This window comes from Pleurodeles waltl, chromosome 8, assembly GCF_031143425.1.
Source record: "Pleurodeles waltl isolate 20211129_DDA chromosome 8, aPleWal1.hap1.20221129, whole genome shotgun sequence".
NCBI classification, from domain to species: Eukaryota; Metazoa; Chordata; class Amphibia; order Caudata; family Salamandridae; genus Pleurodeles; species Pleurodeles waltl.
Window position 1 is genome coordinate 1,538,118,941 of NC_090447.1, and position 17,298 is coordinate 1,538,136,238.

The 17,298-nt window shown below is 53.2% G+C and overlaps 1 protein-coding gene across 1 annotated transcript in view; it reads left to right on the top strand.

Annotated features, from left to right (window-relative positions):
• Positions 1-9,948, top strand: part of CASQ2 (calsequestrin 2) — a 116,972-nt gene extending 107,024 nt beyond the window's left edge. The window contains exon 11 of the mRNA XM_069202980.1: positions 9,591-9,948. Within this exon, the coding sequence (XP_069059081.1) occupies positions 9,591-9,830 (240 nt within the window). The 3' untranslated portion in view covers positions 9,831-9,948. The remainder of the gene's footprint in view (positions 1-9,590) is intronic.
• Positions 9,949-17,298: the final 7,350 nt, after the last annotated feature.

Here is a 17,298-nt window from a genome sequence, read left to right on the forward strand (position 1 = left end):
TGACTTAGCTCTGTAAGAGCTAACGAGATGTCCGTTTTTCCTCTTCATCTCTCTTTTCATTCAAGTATGGGGCATACCTCTTGTTGAGGTCAATGATGCATCATATAAATGACATATTATTCATTCATTCATTCACCAGGACCTGGAGAAGGCATGAACCAGGAAGGCCCTGTAAAAGTATACATAGTTCAAAGAGTGAGGCCAAGGGTTAGCTTCCCATGCATTCTAAGACTGGCAACAGAGTCCATGTACAGCTTGTTTATGTTGTAAGCTAGTTTTTCCGCTATTCGCAGTGAGACCGATGGGACATAGCACCCAGAAAAGGTGTGCTGCAAGAGAGAGAGACCCACTAGAGAGCTGCTTGTGAGAGCCCAGAGGTACTTCAAGGACCGCAGAATGAGACTGAGGAATGAACAAGCCAAATCTCCCTTGATGCAACCCAGTTACTACTTGTTACCTACCGTTTCTCTAGTAATGCTCCCAATCCAGTGCCAGAGAGTCACAACACAGGACACATCCTCGACCCCGTCTTCACAGCCAGCAACAGGATCACCTACAGCTTCTATCCTTACTAGGTGACACACAGAATGGCCTATCCACCTTCAATAACTGGATCACAGACCTCGCTATCACACCGCCTCCCCTGAAGAACGTCAGGCAAACCAGAACAAATGCTCAAGCTTCCTGATATACTGAACATCTCTGAAGCTCCAAACCTTACTGTAAGCAACTAGAGAGAAGATGGAGAGCCATCTGAGACAGCACCTCAAGAGACACCTACATACCCACACTCAGAAGGTATCACAGCCAGATCAAAAAAGCCAAGAAAGCAGCCCCGGCACTGTGACTGGAATCCTGCTCCAACTCAGGCAAAGAGCTTTTCAACATTGTCAGAGAATTCTCCAACCCAGCTGCAGCCACCAACATCATTAACCCTTCACAGGACCTCTGCAACAGCCTGTCTGACTTTGCACTCCAAAACACTGCAGAAGGCCTCATCAGTCAACTGCCCACCACCACCAAGAACGTCCGTCAACTAACAAACTGGAGCCCCATCACATCAGCAGCCCTGGAGCTTGTCTGCCTCCTCCACGCTGAAGGCCCTGCATTAGTGCAGATACCCCAAGATGCTGCATTTAGACCTGCTCCTCAGCAGCCCTGGAGCTTGTCTGCCTCCTCCACGCTCATGGCCCTGCATTGGTGCAGATAACCAAAGATGCTGCCCCTAGACCTGCTCCTCAGCGGTCCCGGAGCTCGTATGCCTACTCCATGCTCAAGAGCCTGCATTGATTAGCCCCGATGCTGCATTTAGACCTGCTCCTCACCGGTCCTGGAGCTCGTCTGCCTCCTCCATGCTCAAGAGCCTGCATTGGTTAGCCCAGAATGCTGCATTTAGACCTGCTCCTCAGCGGTCCTGGAGCTCGTCTGCCTCCTCCACGCTCTAGGCCTGCTTTGGTGCAGATAACCCAATATGCTGCATTTAGACCTACTCCTCAGCAGTCCTGGAGCTTGTCTGCCTCCTCCATGCTCAAGGCCTGCATTGGTGCAAATACCCCAAGATGCTGCATTTATACCTGCTCCTCAGCGGTCCTGGAGCTCGTCTGCCTCCTCCACGCTCAAGGTCTGCATTGGTGCAGATACCCCAAGATGCTGCATTTAGACCTGCTCCTCTGCTGTCCTGGAGCTCGTCTGCCTCCTTCATGCTCAAGGCCTGCATTGGTGCAGATAACCCAAGATGATGCAGTTAGACCTGCTCCTCAGCGGTCCTGGAGCTCGTCTGCCTCCTATACGCTCAAGGCCTGCACTGGTGCACATACCTCAATATGCTGCATTTAGACCTGCTCCTCAGCGGTCCCGTAGCTCGTCTGCCTTCTCCAAGCTCAAGGCCTGCATTGGTGCAGATAATCCAAGATGCTGCATTTAGACCTGCTCCTCAGCTGTCCTGGAGCTTGTCTGCCTCCTCCACGCTCATGGCCCTGCATTGGTGCAGATAACCGAAGATGCTGCCCCTAGACCTGCTCCTCAGCGGTCCTGGAGCTCGTCTGCCTCCTCCATGCTCAAGAGCCTGCATTGGTTAGCCCGAGATGCTGCATTTAGACCTGCTCCTCAGCGGTCCTGGAGCTCGTCTGCCTCCTCCACGGTCAAGGCCTGCATTGGTGCAGATACCCCAAGATGCTGCATTTATACCTGCTCCTCAGCGGTCCTGGAGCTCGTCTGCCTTCTCCACGCTCAAGGCCTGCTTTGGTGCAGATACCCCAAGATGCTGCATTCAGATCTGCTCCTCTGCGGTCCTGGAGCTCATCTGCCTCCTCCACGCTCAAGGCCTGCTTTGGTGCAGATAACCCAATATGCAGCATTTTAACCTGCTCCTCAGCGGTCCTGGAGCTTCTCTGCCTCCTCCACGCTCAAGGCCTGCATTGGTGCAGATACCCCAAGATGCTGCATTTAGACCTGCTCCTCAGCGGTCCTGGACCTCGTCTGCCTCCTCCACGCTCAAGGCCTGCATTGGTGCAGATACCCCAAGATGCTGCATTTAGATCTGCTCCTCTGCGGTCCTGGAGCTCATCTGCCTCCTCCAAGCTCAAGGCCTGCATTGGTGCAGATAACCCAAGATGCTGCATTTAGACCTGCTCCTCAGCTGTCCTGGAGCTTGTCTGCCTCCTCCACGCTCATGGCCCTGCATTGGTGCAGATAACCCAAGATACTGCCACTAGACCTGCTCCTCCGTGGGCTTGGAGCTTGTCTGCCTCCTCCATGATCAAGATGCTGCATTTAGATCTGTTCCTCTGCGGTCCTGGAGCTCGTCTGCCTCCTCCATGATCAAGAGCCTGCATTGGTGCAGATAACCCAAGATGCTCCCACTAGACCTGCTCCTCAGTGGTCCTGGAGCTCTTCTGCCTCGTCCACACTCAAGGCCCTACATTGGTTTCCGGTATCTAAGAGGATTCTTTCTAGGGCACTTTGCATTGTTTTCCATGCTTTTCAGCTACTTGACCCTGATGTTTGTACAGCAAATATTTTGCCTGCCGAGCCCCCACCTACTCAAGACCTGGATACCCTCACGGGATAAGTTTTCACTCTACAAATCAATGTTGCATTACATTACATTATGTTCTTTTTGCACCAGCTGAGGACGTCTGACCCTCTTCCCTTGGTGGTTTTTAAGTTCAGACTAAACAAGGTGGGCATGGATTCTTACTTGTGGCAGCAACAGCCTGGAAATCACTCCTGATTCATTTGCCAGCCTGTGGTGGTTTATTATCTTTAAGAAAGGTTAATTGTGCAATAGTTGAAGTTTGCTTCGTTTTGTGGCTTACTTTTTTTTTCCTCAGCGCCACGATGCCTTTCAGGCAGCAGAGTGCTTTACACATAAAATTAACATAACATAACATTGTTTAAAAGGTAACCACAATGAGACCGCCTGCACCTACTCTCTTGCCAAGCCCAAGTAGCTCTCGGAACATATACGTTTCAGCAGTTTCTGTTGCCCTGCTGCAGGGCATGGTGAGCTTCCCTCCTTGGCTGACACTGTATTCACCTACCTCATGCTGATTCAACTGGATTCTAACCAGAACTTCTAACCAGACAGTTTCCTTCTGTTCTGCAGTGGATCTCTCACAGTGCAAGAATCACACAGCTTTACTTTTTTCATAAGTTATTTTTAATGATTTTGCAAGGAAATAGAACATTACAGAAACGTGCTACAGGTCAATATATTACATCATAACATTATGCTCTCACCAGAAATACCTGCTCAGAATGGTTTAAACAAGGATGCATATTGGCCCCTCTTTTGTGTTGCCTTATATTTCTGATCGTCACATCTGTATGGATCATACAGACGGTCTACCACCAAATTTTAGGGAAATATCCATTAACATACATGGGTTGTGGAGATGGTTTGGCAATCTTCTCACCCATCCACCCTAAGCCTTAAAATAAACTACCCCCACCCCTAAAACTAAACTACCCGACACCCCCCACCTGCCCCGAACCCTAAAACCTTCCCCATCCCTAATATCTAAACTACCCCGAATAAGTTCTAAACAAAAAACTAGCCCATCCCACCACACCTAAAGACTAAACTACCCCAACCCACCCTGAGCCCTAAATAAATAACCCACCCCTAAAAACTACCCCCAACCCTGCCCCAGCCCCACTTACCCCACCACGTCCTCTCCTGCTCTTGGCCTTTTTCTCTGCCTTAACCACCCATATGCGTAGTTTGGCACATGCATGGTAAAGGCAGAGAAAAAGGCAGCCGTCGTTTCGGCAAGCCTGTTTACGCTTGAGTCGTAAATGTCTGTGTTGTTCACAATACGTGGTTAAGGACGTTTCCCATCGCAGGAGTTCTCCCTCACAGTCTCTAGTTTTGCACATATGTAGGAAAATGCTCCCCCCTCTTCGAACTGTTTTAAAGGTCTCCCAGAGTGTGGTCAGGTAGGAGTCTGTGCCCTCATTCAATGCGAAATAGCCTGTAATGATGCCACAGAGAAACTCTGTAGAGGAATCATCCAGGAACCACCAGGCGTTCAGGTGACCGGCCCCTTGATCCAAGCCACTCTCTACCAGCAGTCAGCATCCTGGGAGGGTGGTCCGAGAGCCCTCTTGGGAGCATGTGCGCTTAGGAGGTATCACTGATGTCTGTAGAGCAGTGGTCTTCACACTTTTTAATTCTACGCCCCCTCCCAGTGGAAAACAAGTAATTAGCCTTGCCCTCAGAAATGTTCACAATTATTCCATGAGGTTGCCAATGTTTAAACATTTGTAGACTTATTTAAACATTGCACTGAAGTTCTGCTACCATTTTAATAATGCAATCAAATACATGATGCCAAACATACTATTCTGGTCAGGCAGGACTTACTAACGTGTAAACGTATCCACAGTGTGATTATTAGAAGTGGGGGTGGTTGGGGGTTTTGAAGAGTATTTGGAGTCCCTCCCTTTGACACACACTCCCAGCTTGGTTATACATGACAATGCATGTCCGTGATGGCCCATTACAGGGCGGTTCACTGCCCCTCGTTGTATTCAGCTTAAAACAAAGCCATGTTAATAACATAATGCTTCTTTTGGTCAGAGCCTGTGCCCCCCTGGAACCACTTGAGGCCCCCCAGTTTGAAGACTCCTGCTGTAGAGGGAGTAAAAAGAAACTAGGTGATATCCAGGGGTGGGAAGCATGAGAGAGTAGTGTGTGTATTCAGTGGCCGTAGCGTGGGTTGTCAGCACCCGGGGCAAGGCAAGTAATTTGCGCCCCCTAACCCGAGTCAGCACCCGGGGCAAGGCAAGTAATTTGCGCCCCCTAACCCGTGTCAGCACCCGGGGCAAGGCAAGTAATTTGAACCCCCTAACCCGTGGATTGCCGGCCCCCCCTGCACCCCCCATGCTACGCCACTGCGTGTATTGCATATCTTCACAGTGGCGTAGCCGCCAGATGTCAACAAACCCCAGGACACCAGCCCACTCATGGAGACGTGGGGATCGGGGGGCCACCAAACAGAAATCTGTGTCAGATTGGATGTCTACTATGGCATCGAAATCATCCCCAGTAATGGTCAGATTTAAAGCAGAATTATCCAAAAACTAAGAGACGGCCTCCAGTGTGGGGTCTAGGAAGCGGAGGGAGAGTAAACTCCGAGAAGCAATAATCCACTGCCCTCAAAGACCCCTGTATCCCTTACGAAGTGACCCCAGGGGTCCGTGGATACTTTATGTACAACTTAGGAAAGATAGCCACACCTTGGGAACCTCAGGGATATCCTGAGTGGTATACCCTGGAGTACCCATATCTACCCAAAAAGAAGCAAGTCTCCTCAAACTTTAGGATCGAGGGGTGGAATCGTTTGATGGATGACAGGACCGCCCCCATTTTGATTTTATCATTAACACCGTTACCATTCCAGGTTAGTATATTATAGTCCTTATGAGGGTCAAAAGGTCGCGTCCGGGGCAATTTGGAGCAGCTAAAAGTCAAACGAGGTTGTATGATGGAACCACGTGTGCCGGAACAATGCATGCTTTAGCAACATGGTTGGAACCATGACCGCATTGTTTCCACGCATGCCTTTACCACGCATGCCTTTACCACACATGCATTTACAACGAATTTAGGGCCAGATGTAGGTACGTGTAAAATTGCAACTCGCAATACGAGATGCAGAAAGGTGTCTCAGACACCTTCTGCGACTCGCTATGGGGTCGCAAAGACCCACCTCATGAATATTCATGAGGTGGGTCGCAGTTTGCGACCCCATAGCGAGTCTAGGCCCTCACGGGGATGGTGGCCTGCTGGAGACAGCAGACCACCATGTCCGTGACTGCTTTTTGAATAAAGCAGTTTTTTTTTTTCTCTTTGCAGACCGTTTTCCTTGAAGGAAAACGAGCTGCAAAAAGAAAAAAAATCCGAAACCATTTGGTTTCGTTTTTTTCAGAGAAGGCAGTGGTCCGTAGGACCACTGCCTGCTCTGAAAAAATATTTTTGTGGGCATTCACAAAGGGGAAGGGGTCCCATGGGCACCCCTTCCCTTTTGCGAATGAGTTACCATCCACTTCAAGTGGATGGTAACTGCGAGTGATGCGGTCGCAAATAGGAAGGGAACACCCCTTCCTATTTGAGAGTCGGAATCACATTTTGTGAGTCGGTACCGACTCGCAAAATGTGATTCTGCATCGCTGATGGCCTTTTGCGCCTCGCAAACTGCGTTTTTTGCTGTTTGCGAGGCGCAAAAGGCTTCCTACATCTGGCCCTTAGTTGTAAAACCATGCCTAGTAAAGGCATGTGTGGAAATGGCATGTGAAATGGCATGCGTAGTTCTATCATACAACCCCCCAGCCGCCCTGATGCCCAAAACTACCACCCCCTAATACCTAAACTACCCCGACCCCCCACCTGCCATGAGCCTTAAAAAAAAACTATCCCAACTCCCACACCCACGCCCCTGAAAAAAGAAAGTACCGCAACCCACCACCCACCCTGAACCCTAAAAAAAAAAAGATCCCTGCCCCATAAAACTAGACTACCCGACACCACCAACCAACCTGAACCCTAAAACCTTCCCTCATGATTAAACTATCCCAATCCCCCACCCACCCTAAGCACGGAAAAAAAAACTATCCTGACCTCCTGCCCCTAAAAATGTAATTACCCTGATTCCCACCCACCCTCAATCCTAAAAAGAAATACCCCTGCCCCATAAAACAAAACTACCCCAACACCCCCACCCACCTTGAGCCCTAAAAAAACTATCCCAACCCGCACACTCCTGCCCCAGAAAAACTAAAGTGCCACGACCTACCACCCACCCTGAACCCTAAAAATAAAACAACCCTGACCCCCCACCCCATAAAACTAAACTACCCTGACACCCGCCACCCACCCTGAGCCCTAAAACCTTCCCCCATTAGTAAACTATCCCAATCCCCTACCCCACCCTAAGCCCTGAAAAAAAAACCATCCCTAAAAGTTAAATTACCCTAACCCTCCACCCACCCGGAATCCTAAAAAAAGTACCCCGACCCTCCCACCTGTGCCCCATAAAACTAAACTACCCCAACACCCCCCACTCACCCTGATCCCTAAACTAAAAAAAAAAAAACTATCCCAACCCCCCAACCCTGTCCCTACAAACTGAGCTTCCCTGTCCCCCGCACCCGCCGTGAGTCCTAAAAAAAACTACCCCAAACCTCCACTCCTGCCCCAAAAAACTAAAGCACCCCAACACCACCCACCCACCTTAAACCCAAAATCTACCCCAACTGCTAAAAATTAAAACACCAACCCCACTTACCTCAAACCATCCTCTCCTAATCCTTCCTCCATTTGTCTCCTCCCTTCTCCCACCCTTTCTTAAACCTTCCCCCACCCCTTTACAAATAAACTACCCTGCCCCCACCCTAACCCCTAACTAAAAAAAATACTCAAACTCCCCCCACTCCCATCCCTAAAAAAAACAAATAGCCCGACCTCCTCACCCTAAGCCCCAAAAGAAAATATACAAACCCCCACCCCTACGCCTTAAAAAAAAATAGCCCACCCACCCCAATCACCAATCCCTTAATCCACCCCCCACCCCTGCCCTAGCCCCACTTACCCCACTGCGTCCTTGACGTTCTCTCACAAACAATGCATGGATTTTTCTGTGCCTCAACCACGCAAATGCGTACTTTAGCACACGCGTGGTTAAGGCACAGAAAAAGCCATGCGTTGTTCCGGCAAGCGTGGTAACGCTTGCTTGGGAAACTTCCTTGTTCTTTACAAAGCGTGGTTAGGGACATTTCCCTTCAAACGGTACTCTGAAGGTCCCAGGCCCAGCTCTCCCCATGCGGCTTCATTGCTCCTGCTGCTGCTCTCCTTACTTTTCCTGTGCCTTGAGATCCTCACAGGTGATTTATGTGCTTAATAAATCCTTGATTGATTGAAGGGAGCTCTGACCACCTCGGCACTGTAACATGAAAAGCAAGATCCAAAAAGAAATGGAACCTCCTTCCATCCCTCCACCCTACAGTGCTCCCCATAAAGCATTTATCACCCTAACTGTAAAAGCCAATACACAACTTTACTTTTACTACAGGTATCCATCACTGATGTATGTGTTGTTCCCTCTGTGCTGATATAACCTTCTAATACTTGCATAAACTCTCAGGTATTCGCAGGGTGCCTCCTCCTGCCAGGTCATTGAGGCTCCTGCTTCAAGACCTGGACTTTCATGTGATATCCCAATGCATTCTGGTTGTTGTAGGCTTGTTTTGCTCACATTAAGCTAAATAGACTAACACGCCTGAAAACAGTGATTTGTAGGTGAAAAGTTCAGGACTGCAGACTGATTCACAAAGGTAAAGTTAGACTTTTGGTCTAAATTTACGCTGAAAATGTAACTTTACTACATTTCAGTATTCACAAAGCTAAGTTAGAAGTAGTAGCTTTAAGTCTGCACTCAGAGTAGAATCTCCGCACACGGGCCGAGGTCTGCCCCGAGTGCGGAGATTTCACCCCGATTGCAGAATATCCACTCCGGGTGCAGAGATTCCTCTCTTGGCGCGGAGTGTAATATCTGCACTTGGGCGTGAGATTGCTCCCCAAGTGCGCAGGTTCCACCCGGAGTGTGAAGATTCCACTCCGAGTGCGGACGTAAACATATTACTCAAAATGTAGTTTTGTGAATACTGAGAAGTGGTAACAAACTTTTGGTCTAAGTTTACCTTTGTGAATCGGGTCCACATCTGTAGTACCATGAGTGTGGTGGTCACCCAACGGATACACCTTTACGGCGGCTCACAGTCGACCAGCATACAGCTCAGCTGTTATATCCTTTTTTAGACGATAACCAGTCTCACTCCTAACTCTTCGTTCATGACTGCCCGCTCATCACCGGGCTCTTGGGGCACATTGCATCCATCGTTTGCCAGCGGGTCCTTCCCATCTCATTAGTTACCCTGGTTTCCCACTCAGCCAATAGGACCGTAGATTTAAACCATGAACCTCATTTGAAAGAATATGAATCCAGAGTGAATCCAAGGCTGTCTCCTTCATGCTGGAGGACCACCGTCCCTTCTCAGCATCTCTGACCGCCTCTGTCTTCTCTTCACAGGCTGATAGCATCTGGATGGACATCAGAGATGACGATGACTTGCCCACCGCCGAAGAGCTCGAGGACTGGGTCGAAGACGTCCTGTCTGGGAAGGTAAACACTGAAGATGACGACGATGACGAGGATGACGACGATGATGACGACGACGATGATGATGATGATGATGATGACGACGACGACGATGATGATGATGGCGACGATGATGACGACGACGATGATGACGATGATGATGATGATTAAATGGGTGTGCCTCAAGAAGGATGGATTCGTAGTGCGACCAGGACAATTGTACATGTCACCTTTTAGGACTGGTTATTAGTTAATAAAAAGAAAACTTCTGTATGTACTGAAAGAGAAACATTAGCATCACATTGACTTTTCTGGTCTCTTTTCCTGCCTGGCACTACTGCTTCCATTGGAGTTGGCGCCTGTGTGTCAATTTATTTCATGTTCCCCCAACTTTCTTCAACAAGTTCATGGTCACAACTCCTGGTCCTTTCTTGCATCTCAAAAGATACTGCTCTGGCAGTCAGTTATCTACCCAACAGCTAACAAGCCAACTTGCCAAGCATGCGTACAAGATCCCAGTGGCAATAACCAGACCCTTAGCATCACCAGGGGCAGTCATCAACAGTGCAGCAGGTACAGTGACACTAGGTTTCAGGGGGGTGAGGGGCTGCTTTTACCACCAGAAGGGGGACCGCATTTCCTTGCTTGAATTAGCGCCCATTGCATCCTTGCCATGCCACTGAGCTTGACCACTCACAGATCAGGTTTACGCTACCCTAGTAGGTTATAAACAGACACTCAGCTTCACTGGGAGTAGTGCACCAGTGGGCTGGCGGTCCCTAGCCTCCACCACTCAGCCCAGGGTATCTGGGCCATCCTTCTGCAAACAAGCTTCAGAGAGGATGAGCGCCCCCTGGTGTCCCGGGGCATACTGAGATGTTTTCAACAGTTACATAAAGTAACAAGCATTTTCAATGCAACGGCTCTCACGTTTGCTCGCGTTAGAGCTATTAGCTTTGTAAACTCCTAACCAGATTTTTCTTGCCACATAAGCTAATAATGAAAAGTATAACAGTTTCACATATGTGAGCTGATGGTCGCCATGAACGTGAAGGAGACACAGTAAAGGAAACAGAAGTTCGCTCGCAGTGAAACTTATCGGCAAAAGTGCAATTATCCATGATACTGGCAAAAGTGCAATTATCCATGTAAGAGGGTCGATGTCATGCAAAGCGCTCAACTTCTGCCCAGTGAGATCACGCTGCACAGGAAACGAAAAGATAAAGTAGCCCAGAAACCAGCTGAAAACACGGAGCCTTGTATGTTTTCAGTATCTTAGCGGTGCGCTCGAGGAGGGACAAACAGCAGAAAAGGTATGACGTATGCATGTCTTTCACAAATGGAATCAATCGATTTTTAAAAGGCAAGCCAACGAACTAATGAAAATGACGGGTGTGACATGGGCGTGGTTAAAAGCCCACAGAGATTACAACAGGGACGGAGCACTTGTGTGCTCGACCCTATAAAGGAAATAAGAAACCAGGCGAACAATTAAAATAACACAGTTTGTATCATAGTGATGATAATCACCCCACAGAGAAAAAAACACAACACACACCTGGTGCACAACAAAGACCGTGTATCAGAGAGTTTTGAGGAGGAGCTGTCAGCATAATTGTAAAATTCAGAAAATAATCTACTTGTGCAATCCAATCAAAGTTTGTATGGTTTGCATCATTATTCCTTGATCGTACATTAGCAGTCATCGAATGGTTACGTTCTCCCCGGGGACGACAAATAGCACCTCAGTGCGTCTCTGGCGTACGCCGCTGCGTATAAGCAGTTGGGAGCACGTATTCATCAGCGGCATCCTGTAGCACACATGGGAAGAGAAAAAAGCATCAGGGGATTGTGTTTGTGCAGGAAGGTGCCCCTCCCTGCACAAAAACAATCCTGCTGCAAGACAGGCAGACTGCAGCATGGCGCAAGGTTGCCCGCGTTGGTGCTAGGCTGCCAAAAGGGCGCCATTGCAAGGAAGGGACAGGAATTGTGCTGTATTGGCTTAAACCCAGCCCATTCCTGCCCTTTCCCAGTCAGTGTGACTTGGCCATAAATATGGTCCTTTCTGTTTATCTTGTCATTGATACAGCAGGTGCAGTGGCACCAGAGCCCTCTGTGACCCTTTTAACCCTGATGATACTGTAATTTCCTACCTCTACACCAGTCAAGGGGGCCAATTTACTTGCTTCCACCAGGCAGCTGCGGCTACCCCATTCGAGCGGAGCAGCGTCGCCCCACTGTTGAGGAGCAACAAAGGTGAAAAATAAAATGGTAATAAAATGTATTTATTATTTTATTTTTCTCAGCTCCAACCCAAGCCAAGTGTCAGGGTGGGAAGGGAATACTGTAGCTGAATGTCAGCAGGGGAGGAGTGGTGCCCGCTCCAGTTTAAAGTGCAGGTGTCACTTTGGCTGGCTGTCTTGTGAAGGCCAGCCCGACATGCACAATTTAAGCCTCTCCATCTTAGAAAACTGGGTGTAGAGCAGGCGCATGCCCCTAGGGAGTGTCGCTCCAGCCCAGTCCGACCAATGCTGGCACTTCTCTCATGCTGCTTGAATATTATTAACAGGATGAGAGGAGCGTCTGGATTGGTTACAAGAGTTGGTTCTGACACTATGTGCTCCAACAGACTGGAAGAACGCAGAGGACTGGATTATGTGAGCCAGCGGGGTAAGTACACATTTTATTTTTTATTTAATGACCTATTGTCCAGAGCTGAGAGAAACTTGCACTGCCTTCAGCCTCAATTCCAGAGCTCTCAGCTGTAGTCTGTTATAAACACTGTTTATAACGAGCCGTGATTGAGAGCTTTGGTGTTGAGCCTAAAGGCATTGCTGATTTATCAGTGCCTATCAGTGGGTTGAAATAATTGATTAGCTTGCCCCACCACCTATGTATGTCACCAGCCGCCACTGGCACCAGGGCCCATGTCATCAGCTGCCACTGGCACCAGGGCCCATGTCACCAGCTGCCACTGGCACCAGGGCCCATGTTACCAGCACCAGGGTCCATGTCACCAGCACCAGGGCCCATGTCACCAGCTGCCACTGGCACCAGGGCCCATGTCCCCAGCCGCCACTGGCACCAAGGCACATGTCCCCAGCCGCCACTGGCACCAGGGCCCATGCCACCAGCACCAAGGCCTTTGTCTCCAGCCGCCATTGGCACCAGGGCCCATGTCATCAGCTGCCACTGGCACCAGGGCCCATGTCACCAGCCGCCACTGGCACCATGGCCCAGGTCACCAGCCGCCACTGGCACCATGGCCCAGGTCACCAGCCGCCACTGGCACCAGGGCCCATGTCACCAGCGCCACTGGCACCAGGGCACATGTCACCAGCCGCCACTGGCACCAAGGCACATGTCACCAGCCGCCACTGGCACCAGGGCACATGTCCCCAGCTGCCACTGGCACCAGGGCCCATGTCACCAGCCGCCACTGGCACCAGGGTCCATGTCACCAGCACCAGCGCCACTGGCACCAGGGCACATGTCCCCAGCTGCCACTGGCACCAGGGCCCATGTCACCAGCTACCACTGGCACCAGGGCCATGTCACCAGCCGCCACTGGCATCAGGGCACATGTCCCCAGCCGCCACTGGCACCAGGGCCCATGTCACCAGCTACCACTGGCACCAGGGCCATGTCACCAGCCGCCACTGGCATCAGGGCACATGTCCCCAGCCGCCACTGGCACCAGGGTCCATGTCACCAGCCGCCACTGGCACCAGGGCACATGTCCCCAGCTGCCACTGGCACCAGGGTCCATGTCACCAGCCGCCACTGGCACCAGGGCACATGTCACCAACACCAGGGTCCATGTCACCAGCCGCCACTGGCACCAGGGTCCATGTCACCAGCACCAGGGACCATGTCACCAGCCGCCACTGGCACCAGGGCACATGTCACCAACACCAGGGCCCATGTCACCAGCCGCCACTGGCACCAGGACCCATGTCACCAGCTGCCACTGGCTCCAGGGCCATGTCACCAGCCGCCACTGGCACCAGGGCCCATGTCACCAGCCTCCACTGGCACCAAGGCACATGTCACCAGCCGCCACTGGCACCATGGCCCAGGTCACCAGCCGCCACTGGCACCAGGGTCCATGTCACCAGCGCCACTGGCACCAGGGCACATGTCCCCAGCCGCCACTGGCACCAGGGCCCATGTCACCAGCCGCCACTGGCACCAAGGCACATGTCACCAGCCGCCACTGGCACCATGGCCCAGGTCACCAGCCGCCACTGGCACCAGGGTCCATGTCACCAGCGCCACTGGCACCAGGGCACATGTCCCCAGCCACCTCTGGCACCAGGGCCCATGTCACCAGCCGCCACTGGCACCAGGGTCCATGTCACCAGCACCAGGGCCCATGTCACCAGCTGCCACTGGCACCAGGGTCCATGTCACAAGCACCAATGCCCATGTCACCAGCCGCCACTGGCACCAGGGCACATGTCCCCAGCTGCCACTGGCACCAGGGCCCATGTCACCAGCCGCCACTGGCACCAGGGCCCATGTCACCAGCTGCCACTGGCACCAGGGCACATGTCATCAGCTGCCACTGGCACCAGGGCACATGTCACCATCTGCCACTGGCACTAGGGCCCATGTCACCAGCCGCCCCTGGCACCAGGGCCCATGTTACCAGCACCAGGGTCCATGTCACCAGCACCAGGGCCCATGTCACCAGCTGCCACTGGCACCAGGGTCCATGTCACCAGCCGCCACTGGCACCAGGGCACATGTCCCCAGCCGCCACTGGCACCAGGGCCCATGTCTTCAGCTGCCACTGGCATCAGGGCACATGTCACCAGCCGCCACTGGCACCAGGGCCCATGTCACCAGCTGCCACTGGCACCAGGGCACATGTCACCATCTGCCACTGGCACTAGGGCCCATGTCACCAGCCGCCACTGGCACCAGGGCACATGTCACCAACACCAGGGTCCATGTCACCAGCCGCCACTGGCACCAGGGTCCATGTCACCAGCACCAGCGCCACTGGCACCAGGGCACATGTCCCCAGCTGCCACTGGCACCAGGGCCCATGTCACCAGCTACCACTGGCACCAGGGCCATGTCACCAGCTGCCACTGGCATCAGGGCACATGTCCCCAGCCGCCACTGGCACCAGGATCCATGTCACCAGCGCCACTGGCACCAGGTCACATGTCCCCAGCTGCCACTGGCACCAGGGTCCATGTCACCAGCCGCCACTGGCACCAGGGCACATGTCACCAACACCAGGGTCCATGTCACCAGCCGCCACTGGCACCAGGGTCCATGTCACCAGCACCAGGGCCCATGTCACCAGCCGCCACTGGCACCAGGGTCCATGTCACCAGCACCAGGGACCATGTCACCAGCCGCCACTGGCACCAGGGCACATGTCACCAACACCAGGGCCCATGTCACCAGCCGCCACTGGCACCAGGACCCATGTCACCAGCTGCCACTGGCACCAGGGCCATGTCACCAGCCGCCACTGGCACCAGGGCCCATGTCACCAGCCTCCACTGGCACCAAGGCACATGTCACCAGCCGCCACTGGCACCATGGCCCAGGTCACCAGCCGCCACTGGCACCAGGGTCCATGTCACCAGCGCCACTGGAACCAGGGCACATGTCCCCAGCCGCCACTGGCACCAGGGCCCATGTCACCAGCCGCCACTGGCACCAAGGCACATGTCACCAGCCGCCACTGGCACCATGGCCCAGGTCACCAGCCACCACTGGCACCAGGGTCCATGTCACCAGCGCCACTGGCACCAGGGCACATGTCCCCAGCCACCTCTGGCACCAGGGCCCATGTCACCAGCCGCCACTGGCACCAGGGTCCATGTCACCAGCACCAGGGCCCATGTCACCAGCTGCCACTGGCACCAGGGTCCATGTCACAAGCACCAATGCCCATGTCACCAGCCGCCACTGGCACCAGGGCACATGTCCCCAGCTGCCACTGGCACCAGGGCCCATGTCACCAGCCGTCACTGGCACCAGGGCCCATGTCACCAGCTGCCACTGGCACCAGGGCACATGTCATCAGCTCCCACTGGCACCAGGGCACATGTCACCATCTGCCACTGGCACTAGGGCCCATGTCACCAGCCGCCCCTGGCACCAGGGCCCATGTTACCAGCACCAGGGTCCATGTCACCAGCACCAGGGCCCATGTCACCAGCTGCCACTGGCACCAGGGTCCATGTCACCAGCCGCCACTGGCACCAGGGCACATGTCCCCTGCCACCACTGGCACCAGGGCCCATGTCTTCAGCCGCCACTGGCATCAGGGCACATGTCACCAGCCGCCACTGGCACCAGGGCCCATGTCACCAGCTGCCACTGGCACCAGGGCACATGTCACCATCTGCCACTGGCACTAGGGCCCATGTTACCAGCCGCCCCTGGCACCAGGGCCCATGTCTTCAGCTGCCACTGGCATCAGGGCACATGTCACCAGCCGCCACTGGCACCAGGGCCCATGTCACCCGCTGCCACTGGCACTAGGGCCCATGTCACCATCTGCCACTGGCACCAGGGCCCATGTCACCAGCCGCCACTGGCACCAGGGCACATGTCCCCAGCCGCCACTGGCACCAGGGCCCATGTCTTCAGCTGCCACTGGCATCAGGGCACATGTCACCAGCTGCCACTGGCACCAGGGCCTATGTCACCAGCTGCCACTGGCACCAGGGCACATGTCACCAGCTGCCACTGGCACCAGGGCACATGTCACCATCTGCCACTGGCACTAGGGCCCATGTCACCAGCCGCCCCTGGCACCAGGGCCCATGTTACCAGCACTAGGGCCCATGTCACCAGCTGCCACTGGCACCTGGGCACATGTCACCAGCTGACACTGGCACCAGGGCACATGTCACCAGCTGCCACTGGCACCAGGGCATATGTCACCATCTGCCACTGGCACTAGGGCCCATGTCACCAGCCGCCCCTGGCACCACGGCCCATGTTACCAGCACCAGGGTCCATGTCACCAGGGCCCATGTCACCAGCTGCCACTGGCACCAGGGCACATGTCACCAGCTGCCACTGGCACCAGAGCCCATGTCACCATCTGCCACTGGCACCAGGGCACATGTCACCATCTGCAACTGGCACCAGGGCACATGTCACCATCTGCCACTGGCACCAGGGCACATGTCACCATCTGCCACTGGCACTAGGGCCCATTTCACCAGCCGCCCCTGGCACCAGGGCCCATGTTACCAGCTGCCACTGGCACCAGGGTCCATGTCACCAACACCAGGGTCCATGTCACCAGCCGCCACTGGCACCAGGGTCCATGTCAAAAACAACAAGTGATGGACGGAATGCTGAACATTGTCAAACACTCACCCCCAGTCATAGATCTGGGTTTAATCCATCGTTCTTTTGCTCACCATGCCGCAAATCAGGGTTGGAAGCACGGGACCCACGGAATGCTGAACATTGTCAAACACTCACCCCCAGTCCTAGATCTGGGTTTAATCCATCTTCTTTTGCTCACCATGCCACCCCAGTTTGGACCCAGCCATATGCAAATCAGTCTTGACCCTGTTCCTCAAGGGAACAGTCCAGACCGAACTGCCAAGCCAGCTGAACATTGTCAAACACTCACCCCCAGTCATAGATC